The sequence below is a fragment of the Drosophila miranda genome (genome assembly GCF_003369915.1).
Source record: "Drosophila miranda strain MSH22 chromosome Y unlocalized genomic scaffold, D.miranda_PacBio2.1 Contig_Y2_pilon, whole genome shotgun sequence".
NCBI classification, from domain to species: Eukaryota; Metazoa; Arthropoda; class Insecta; order Diptera; family Drosophilidae; genus Drosophila; species Drosophila miranda.
Window position 1 is genome coordinate 26,830,934 of NW_022881614.1, and position 10,555 is coordinate 26,841,488.

Below are 10,555 nucleotides of genomic sequence, written 5' to 3' on the forward strand. Positions count from 1 at the left end.
CCGACGGCCATCACCCACCGCTTCCCGTCGGCCTTGGGGCCGTTGTAAGACGGAGATTTGTGTTTTGGGATTTTGCTCGTCGCTTGCCTTTCCGGATTTTCTTTTGCGATTTTCCCAATCATTTTCGGCATTTTAATGCATGGCATGGAGCGGGCGCGGAATCGGCGGAGACTAGGCAAAGCTTACGTGTATCAAAGTTGATTATCGTGGAATATTTTTTAGCATGGATTGAGCAAGAGATTTGTGGCTTGTGGCCTGACCTGATTTGCCGCCGGTGGCCCCTGGACCTAAGCTTGGGGATTTGCGCCTAGATTGGTCCTCGAATCCCACCTGCTGGATGTGTGTGTGTGTGTGTGTGAGCTACTTTGATGAACTTGTTGAGGGGAAAACTTTGTTTGTTTTTCCGTTTGTTTTTTTCGAGGAAAATGCAACTTTAATACCCATGAAAACAATAAACTCCTATTGAAATATATGGCCAAAGGACGGGGACGAGTGTAAGAGAGAGAAGTATCCGCAAGGTGCTGGAAATTGTGTGCTCAAACGGAAGCGGAAACGGAAATCATATGGCACATGGCACTCCACACACACACGCACGCACGGACAGCTGCAGTGGCCATAAAGGTGCCTTGCCTGGCTTTTATGGCCATCGTGGAAATGGCGCGGGAGAGGGAAAACTTTTCGCCACCCACCAAAAATAAAATTGATTTTCGGAATTGGAATTGCGGTTGCAGCTGCCGGCGGTCCACATTCCCCAGGAGCTGAATGCCCAGCAAGTCATAAATCAAACACGTTTAATTAAACTTTACGCACGGCGGGGGATCCCAGATCCCAGATCCAGTTCCCAGCCACAAACGTGGCCAAGAAACTTTGACTCCTGAACTAAGTAAAAATGCAATTAGAAATGCCAGACCAAAGACTCAAAATGAAAAACGTCCATCTGTAGAGTGCTTTCACAACCATTTCAGAACGCCACCGCTGCCTCGAAACCCTCGGAGAGGACTCTCTCTCAATGGCTGCTGGTCACGTTGCGGGACGTGCATAATGGTTGCATTCGACTGGCGAATGGCGAACAGCGAACGGCGAAAATGTATAAAGAGCGGAAGGGGGTGTGGCGAAATTTGGACACGAAACGGTCAAGGTCCGATATCAAAGGAGTGTGGATACCAAATTTGGTTGCTCTGGCTCTTATAGGTTCTGAGATCCTTGAACTCATATTTTACAATTGGCAAAACCGACCATGAAACCTGTGTGTTAGAAAGAGACAGAGCGAGAAAGATTCTTGATTCTGGCTATAATAATTATACGATCTGGTTGAGATTTTACACTCTAGAACATATAGCCATCCTCTACGATTCTGCGTTTTTGGTTTTATCGTATCTTTAAAAATGTGGATGCCACAGATTTTCGTCCTTTGTGGGGGCGGAAGTGGGCGGGGCGAAGTTTTGAAATATTTTTGTAGCAGTGACATATTACAGAAGTCTGGATCCAAAACATCGTTGCTCTAGCTCTTATAGTCTTTGAGCACTAGGCGCTGAAGGGGACGGACAGACGGACGGACGGACGGACGGACGGACGGACAGACGGACAGACAGACAGGGCTCAATCGACTCGGCTATTGATGCTGATCAAGAATATATGTACTTTATGGGGTCGGAAACGATTCCTTCTGGACGTTACACACATCCACTTTTACCCCAAATCTAATATACCCCAATACTCATTTTGAGTATCGGGTATAAAAATATATCAGTGGACAAGTAGGGATTTTCAACACTTAAAGCAGCTGTGCCACAGTTGACTTCTCTTCTTAGTTTTCGAATGTTTTAAAGCGATTCGGTTTAAGTCCTTGAATATCTTCATGCTTGAGCGAGTATCTGAAAGATAATGACAAGTCTAGTTTTACAATCAATCAGTTTATGTAATGAGTATCCCTGCAGCTTCTCTCTCGCTTTCATTATCCCCTTTTAATGCCCCAAAAACTTGTTAAAAGCCCACACAAATACACTTTCAGCGGACTGTAAATTATGTGGCAAAATGCTTTCTAGCCAGACCCACCCACCCACCCGCCCACCCACCCTACCTCTATGCTGCCCCCACCGCCTTCTCCTGTCATGGCAAAGGAAATCACGCAATAAACTAGCGGCGAAAACAAAACTTTAACTACTTTTTCCGCTGGCCGCAGAAACTCGGATGGGGAAAAACTTTTTTGAAACAATACAATTTATATTTATGCGCAGAGGCGACGACGATGACAACGGAGGCAGGACCTGAGAATGAAAAGCTAACCCAGAAAGCGGTAGGCAAAAGAAAATTCGGTTGCCTCCCCAAGCCAAAGAGCAAGCTCAGCCCCGAGCTCCAGTTTCCAGTAGGCGAGTGTATTTTAAGTGAGGAAAATAACTTGACCGACTTTCATGTGGTTGCCCCATAGCTGGTGTTGATAACTGCCCCACTACCCGCCTGCCCCCCGCTCTGCATGTCCAGACATCCGACCGACACAAACTTGTCCATGTCTATTTCGGGGCTTAGGAGGACTTTGCTCTGAAACTATTGGCCCCAAAAACTTTATAACAAAATAATTGCATTTTAAGGGCATGCAAAAAGCAGGGAAGCGAGAATATTTCCCCCAAAATTGGATCCAGTTCTCGACTTTGATTCGACGGTAGCTAGATATAGTATCAGAAAAATCAATTCTATAACATCATTAAAATCTAATTAATTTTGCCCTGCAGCTTGGGGATTATGTCGAAAATCATTTATCATCCGCCAGCTAAAGTACAGTCCCGTCAGAAGGTAAATTGCAGTATCAGCAACTGCTGACTGGGCAATATTTTGGTATGGTACGGGACTGGGATGGGGACAGAAATTTCATAATTTTCATTACTGTTTATGGCTGCCAAAGGGTTAATTAAATCGAACACAAACACACATTACAGTGGCTGGGACGAGAGGGGCTGATGGGCTGACGGGCAGACGGGCTGGGGATGCAAATAAACCGGCCACGTTTTCCTAATTAGTTTCAAAAGAAATCTTGTTTGTTTTCATATTTGGGGTTTCAGACATGTCATGGGCACACCAGCCCGCAATCAATATACTCGCCCGAAAGACTTGGCCAATTATCCGCAGTCGGAGTCCCCTCCCAGGAGGCGGCCTGGGACTAGGTACAGTCCCAAAAGCAATACAATTGCGATTCTGCACGGTCGGTCGGGGAAGAGACGACAGTGGCAGGCAGCTGCTGGGCTATAAGTCGAAGGGAAGCTCATAATGACCCGCCATCCTTTCAGGCCAAATGAAAATTCCCCAGTCGTGCGTATAATTGGAATTAATACAAAAAGCAGCTGAGAAATATCGATGTAGAGCAGGTTGACGGAGTAAGATGGTTGAACCCCATAGTCCCATAGCTCGGCCAGATTTAATGGACATGTCCTGCTCCTGGGCTCCCTGACTTCCTGCCAGCCGGTGGATGTATGGGGTTCTTCTTCAATAAATTTGATGAGGCCTGCCTCGCTGTGGTCTCTTCGTCCGTCCATCCGTCCGTCCGTAATGGGGATTACCATACTTACGCATGTACGTGTGTACGTGTGCACGTGTGTATGTGCGTTTTGAATAGGATTGATGAGCTTATTGAAAGGCCCAAATCAACATTTGACATATCTGGGATAAATTAACTTACCCCTGCGGTGGGGCCGAGTGAATACATTATGATTTTTGCCAGCCTAAAACACATAAACAAAAAAATATGCACGCATAACCTCAATCGAACACACACACACTTACCGCCCGCTGCCGCATTTCATATTCCCGCAGGAACTTTGTTGTTGCGCAAGAAAACCCATTTGATTAATGGCTTTTAATATTTAATACCTGTTACACTAAGTGAGGAGCAATTAAGCAGCACAAAAACAAACATTTTCTTTAATTATTTTGTAAATTTACGAAGAAACAACACGCTTCAGCACTTTTCACGCCTTTGATCGCTGAAATTCACCATAACTTGAAATCACTAGCCATCCCACTCGCACCATTTGGTGAATTGTGTGAACTAGAGATGCGCGCGGGGCGTCCGGATTGACTCACGATCCTCTTTAATGCACAACAGGGAGTTCGGGCTTCACAACCGATTTTTGGACGAGAAATAAAAAAAAGAGCTTCTTATATATATTTGTTTGCATACAACAATAATTTCATGCCGATAGTACCCCACCTCTAGCGTGAACCGCTTCTATCTCGCTCTGTGGTGAGTTGAGTGGATCGCTTGCCCAACAGCTGGTTGCCTGCTGCTTGTTTGTTGTTCTAGGGAATTTCCAAGACGCTGTTCTTCAAATCAAATTGATAAAGCACCAAAACGTTCACCAGTGCCGAGAAGAAATATATCAGGCTCGTTTGCTTGTTGAACACAAAAGACCGCAGCATTTGTAGGCGGTGGAATGCCAACGCAAGTGATCCGAGAAGCGCTCCAACTGCAAGGAAAGAACAGGGTAATATGTATTGTAAGCAGTGTTCGGAAATCACCTCCAATTGGAACTCCCTTTTGACCAGCTCCAGATCGCTGAATTGACCCAGAATCTCCCCTGTCTCGAGGCCATTTTGGCGCGTCAGATCATCGACGAGGTTCATCAGGAGCACCGCAGTCCAGTAGTGGGTGACGATCAACGACTCTCCCCACAGCTTGGTCACGCTGGTGGTATCTATGGAATCGTTGCCAAACTGTACGGCGGGGTACAACAAATTCACATTCGTTACGAACATTTTGAGCAGCAGAAAGGCAATGGTAACATCAAAGATGCTAAAGAGACTCCGCATCAATCGCTGGCCTTCGCAGTGCAGCTGGAGCAGATAGCCAAGGCTGTGGAGCGTCTGCCTGGCCAACGATGCGGACAGCAGCAGTGAGTTCCGCTCCTCGTGGTGCAGTCGCGAGCAGAGATCCTTCAAGGCACGATTCACGCGTTCCATCTGCCAGTAGAGGAGCAGACAGATGACATACAGCCCGGACATCATGATGCTCACGTATATGAACAGCAGTATGTGGACGACTACCATTATGATATTGCTGCGCCGCACACTTCTGAAGCGCATCACTATGCTGAGATTCAGGACAAAGAACTGCTGACGCAGCAGGCCGCGAATCCTTTTCTGGAGCTCCCTGTAGCCATTCTCCAGCAGTCGGCATCTAAGGCAGTGCCTCGCCAAGCCCTCTCCCAACTGCAGCAGCGGCTCCCTCTTGGTCCACGTCAGATAGCCGCAGGCTATCATCGCCATTATCCGGTAACGTTCGTCAGATTGAAGGCCCACTGCAGCACCAGCCTGTCCCTCATATAGCTCTCGATGTACATGAACACCGGAAATGTGCAGGGCAGCAGAACAATGAGCAGTACATTCAGACAGGCCGTGTATGTGAGGTAGAAGCGACGTTGATGCGATCGCTTACTGAAGTGAATGCGGTTCAGGTCCAGATCCAGGCGCAGAGGAGCCAGGAGCAGGCCACTGCCCAGGCCATAACTATGAAAGGTTTTCAGCAGCAAGCCGATACTCATTGCATGAACTACCTCGGGGGACGGCTGACTCGCAATTGAATTCGAAGGAAGCCTCCCCACTGTGATAGATAATTGGGATGCGATACGGTAACTGTCAGACCATCAGAATCTCATCGATGTGTATCCGACTTTTAGCTAATTAATGCTCGTCCCTACTCATGCGGTGCGCGATGGAGCCCCAGAGTAGTTGGTTGGCGGCTACCTCAACAACATGTTGCATCCGAAATTCGGTCAGGCTCTGCGTGTTGCGTACTACCCCGCGCTCGTCTTTGGCCTGATGGGGACCACCCTGCATATTCGTGGCAATAGCCGGCTCATCCGCGTGGAGAAGGCTTCTTGGATATATCTGGCCTACAGTCTCGTCATCAGCGGCGGTCTCCTGCTGGACACCTACTTTATGGTGCCGAAGGCCATCCTGGATGGCTACATTCACCACAACATTGTGCTGCAGTGGAACTTCTTTTTGATGCTGGGCATGCGAATAGTGGCTATTGTCTGCTCCTATGGTCTCGTCCAGCAGGACCTAGAGAAGCTGCAACTCTCACTGACAAGCCTTTTCTGGCGACAGACCATTGTGGTCTATGGAGCTCTGCTCTGTTCGGGTGTCGTTCAGTATCAACTGCTCAGCGTGATTAACCGTCAGAGCTTGACGGCCCTGTGCGCAAGGTTATCCCAGATCCTGCACGTCCTGGCAGTCAAAATGACCTTCTATGCGCTGCTCCTGATGCTTGATCATCAGTTCTAGGCGGTGCTCCTGGCCCTCACGACTCTCCAAAGCCGCAAAGGTGGAAAACAGAAGGCAAAGGATCTACGCCGCATAGCTGCCCTGCATTTGGACACATATCACCTGGCCAGGCACTTCTTTGGCCTGTACGATGTTGCCAATGCAATGTTGTTTATGAATATTTGTGTGACCACCACGAGCATCCTGTACCATGCCGTGCAGTACAGGAACCAGTCAATACCATCCGACGGCTGGGGTAACCTCTTTGGCAGTGGCCTTGTTTTGTTAAACTTGTGCGGGACTCTGATGCTCATGGAAAAGCTCGATCGCGTGGTCAGCTCGTGCAATGTGGGCCAGGCCCTTTGACAGTTTAGCGATCTCCGGAAGATCAGCAAAGAACTGCAAATGGAGGTGAGTGGTGGGATGCCTGATTCAACTGGAATTGATTCCTTTCTTTCTCTTTCAGTTGGAGATTTTTTCTACTCAGGTGCATCGTAATCGTTTGGCTTACAAAATCTGCGGCCTTGTGGAGGTCAACAACTCGGCCTGCCTCAGCTACATTGGTTCCATTCTCAGCCATGTGTTCATCCTTATGCAGTTCGATATAAGGCGCCAGCAGATGGAATAGGAAGTCTAAAGGTGGAATACTGCAGGAAGTAGATAGCATTTATTTGATACATGTTTCGAATGGTTGTAGTTCAGGCAGGTTTCAGACTGATGTCGATGGTGATTCTGAGTTCAGTTGAAATTTATAAATAGGAAACTGTAATGCATACCACATGTTACTCTATGTGTCTATGTGTTTTCTTCAGTGGACTGTATTGTGTGTGTGTCGGGTTCATGTTCATGAATGCCATCAAAGTTGTTACATTTTTGCTACATACGTTCTAGAAACCAAGTATGGCGTCTTCGAAATAAAAGCTTTTTATGGCACTTAAGCTTTTTGTGTATAGCGGATAAGTTTGAAAAGTCTCCAAATGAATTTCTATCGACATTCGGAAACCGAAAATGCTACGAAAATAGATATTCTTAAAGAAAACATTTTATAAGATATAAGGAAGTCCTATAAACCGACTTATCACCCACAGAGTCTAAGAGCTGAAGCAACCACATTTTGTAAATAAAGGACGACACTCTGGGTCCACAAATGAGCGAAAGCAATATGCATCAGATGGATTACCCTGTTAGCCTTAACTAGAGATTAGCAGGAATAGTACTTCGTCAGTGCTCAGGACCTGGGAGACGGAGGGCTGTTCAAGCAGTATTCGGTCATGGAGTTCCTCTCCTGGAGGTCGACACGCTATGGCATTAGTGTCTTGATACACATAATCTTGCCTTGCAGACCGATGATCTGAATACGTAATGTGGTGTTTACGGTGTCCTCGAGGAGGCCGCACTGCGGTATCATTTTGCCAAAGATACCTTCACAAAAAAACCCTGAGTGTCTCCCAATGCGAATCTGGATCTTACCTTCGTCTTGTTCCATTAGGGAGCGGGCTTATCAACGTTCTGCTCGGAAAGTTTTCACCATGCCGACGTCGTAGAAGTCGATGATCTAGTCGAAGGTGATGCACAAATCTGCAGCAGACCCATGGATTGGCTGAACGTACTTCACAGAACTTTCATTTACCTTACCATTTTCTTCAGCGACATTGCGGGATACACGGGTCGGTGCGACAGCAGCAGCCCTAGGGATGTGGTGAGCATCATGAACAGCTTGTTCAGGATATTTAACACATCCATGGGGCTCCTGCTGGCGCACTGCTCCGAGATGCCCACAATGTCGCTGAAGAAAATGTATAGGGTTTATGATTGATCTGTGAAGGCCTTTCAGCCCATCTATGGGTTGTCTGCAGCGATGTGCACCACCTTCGACCAGATTAACGGCCTCCACGACATCTACACGGTGAAGAATTTCCGAAAAGTATGGTGATTAGCGCGCCTGCAGAGGAACATGCCGAAGGTAAGACCCACATTCGGATTGGGAGGCACTCAGGGTCTTTCTATGCAGATATCTTTGCCAGCATGATACCGCAGTACGACCTCCTCGAGGACACTGTAAACACCACATCACGTATTCAGATCATCGGTCTGCAAGCCAAGATTAGGTGTATTAAGAAACAAATTCCATAGCCTGTCGACCTCCAGGGGAGGAACTCCATGACCGAATAATGGTTGAACAGCCCTCCGACTCCCAGATCCTGAGCACAAAAGAAAGCACTATCCCTGCTGATCTCTAGTTAAGGCTAAGAGGGCTATCCATTTGATAAATATTGCATTCAATCACTTGTAGTCACAGATTGCCGTCCTTTATGCTTCAAAAATTTCGCAAAAGCATTGGAAACGAGGGGGAACGTTGTGAGTTGCTGCGGACACCGCAACTCTACGGTTATACCCGATACTAAGTCAGTATGGCTCTCCTCCGGCAGACGCCGCTAATATTAAACGACACGGCAAAGAGTGCGTGCGAGAGAGACAGAAAATCAGTCTGAGCGTGACGTCGGGCGCTGCGTAGCCACTGCAAATTGATTTGTTCCTATTGGCTATAAAAATGATCTGATCTGATCCAGATTCAGCAATCTGATAGATAGGGTCATTATCTATGATTCTGCGTTTTTAGTTTTCTCGAATGTGCAATATTGTGGATGCAACAGATTTTCGTCCTTTGTGTGGGCGGAAGGGGGTGGGGCGAAATTTTGAGATACACGTTTTATAGTAAGATCAAATTTGGTTACTCTAGCCTTAATAGTCTCTGAGATTTTTGAATATCCCCAGATTTTCGTCCTTTGCGGGGGCGGAAGGGGGTGTGGCGAAATTTTGAAACAAACTCGTCTCGGTCCGATATATTAGGAGTGTGGATACCAAATTTGGTTGCTCTAGCTTTTGTAGTATCTGAGATCTAGGCGCTAATGTTTTACTCTAAGCAAAGCCGCCTATGCTACGTGTGTGTTAGAGAGAGACAGGGCGAGAAAAAATGAAATTGTTTTCTTGATGCTGGCTATAATAAAAATACGATCCAATTCAGATTCCGCTGTCTTAAAGATATGGTCATTCTCTACAATTCTACGTTTTTGGTTTTCTCATATCTTTAAAATTGTGGATGCCACAGATTTTCGTCCTTTGTGGGGGCGGAAGTGGGCGGGGCGAAGTTTTGAAATATTTTTGTAGCAGTGACATATCACAGAAGTCTGGATCCAAAACATCGTTGCTCTAGCTCTTATAGTCTTTGAGCACTAGGCGCTGAAGGGGACGGACAGACGGACAGACAGACATGGCTCAATCGACTCGGCTATTGATGCTGATCAAGAATATATATACTTTATGGGGTCGGAAACGATTCCTTTTGGACGTTACACACATCCACTTTTACCACAAATCTAATATACCCCAATACTCATTTTGAGTATCGGGTATAAAAAATGTTGTTGCTCCAGCTCTTACAGTCTCTGAGATCTAGGCGATTGACTGTAGTATAAACAAATAAAATGGCTATGGTGTGTTATGTTGGTTTATAGGACTTCCTTATATCTTCGAAGTATAAAATATACCACTTCTGGCTCGTGACTCTACCCTGGATGTCGCCTCCTTCGGTCAGTGCCTCGCTTAGGGCCATTCCCATCTGATAAACTGCTCCGTAGAAGGCCCCAAAGTAGAAGTTTGACTACTCGCCTTCGTCATACGGACATAGTGCTCGTCCTTCATCTGTCTTAAATGCGGTAGGAGAGTGGCGGCAGGCTGGAGACCCTGTCCTCGATCGTGAAGGGGTCATAGTGTCGCAAGACCCATGCTGTTAAGGTCGATGGTGGCCGATCCGCAGCGCTCCAGATCGAAAGGGGAATCTGCTGGAAGTGCAGCCAAAATCAATCGAATCCCCAGCTGGGGGCCATTTGCACGCCCATATTGCAGACGCGCATCTGGATGAATTGGCTCTTCTGGTGGAGCATCGAATCCGCAGTCCGCTCAAACATCTTGGTGGCGCTGCGCTTAGCGTTTTTTTTAGGTGCTGAAGGAGTCGGCCAGCATCAGGAAGAGAAAATGGACGCTCGTTCGGAACAACAGATGCACTGCAGAGAAAGAATGGTTATTCCTCATAGTATAACAAAAATTAACTGGATGCTTTAGGAATTTTTTAAGCACTTCACTGATTTACTGATTTTCCGTTGACAGTTACCAGAGGATTTTGCGAGACGAGGTATGTGTGGCCAAGAACGTCCATCGAATGTGGCACAGGCGAATGCTGTTTGCCTTTTATAGGCCACGAAACCCATTCGACACCACACCCATTCCCCCAAAAACTGTA

General features: G+C 46.9%; 1 protein-coding gene and 1 pseudogene across 1 annotated transcript; one reads left to right on the forward strand and one right to left on the reverse strand.

Annotated features, from left to right (window-relative positions):
- Positions 1–3,949: 3,949 nt before the first annotated feature.
- On the reverse strand, positions 3,950–5,535 carry LOC117192271 (annotated as a pseudogene).
- LOC117192270 (putative gustatory receptor 58b) lies at positions 5,114–7,086 on the forward strand. Its single transcript, XM_033396924.1, has 2 exons — positions 5,114–6,666; positions 6,722–7,086. Exon 1 carries the CDS (start codon positions 5,743–5,745, stop codon positions 6,274–6,276), a length of 534 nt encoding a protein of 177 aa, XP_033252815.1. The 5' UTR covers positions 5,114–5,742; the 3' UTR covers positions 6,277–6,666; positions 6,722–7,086.
- The last annotated feature ends 3,469 nt before the right edge of the window (positions 7,087–10,555 follow it).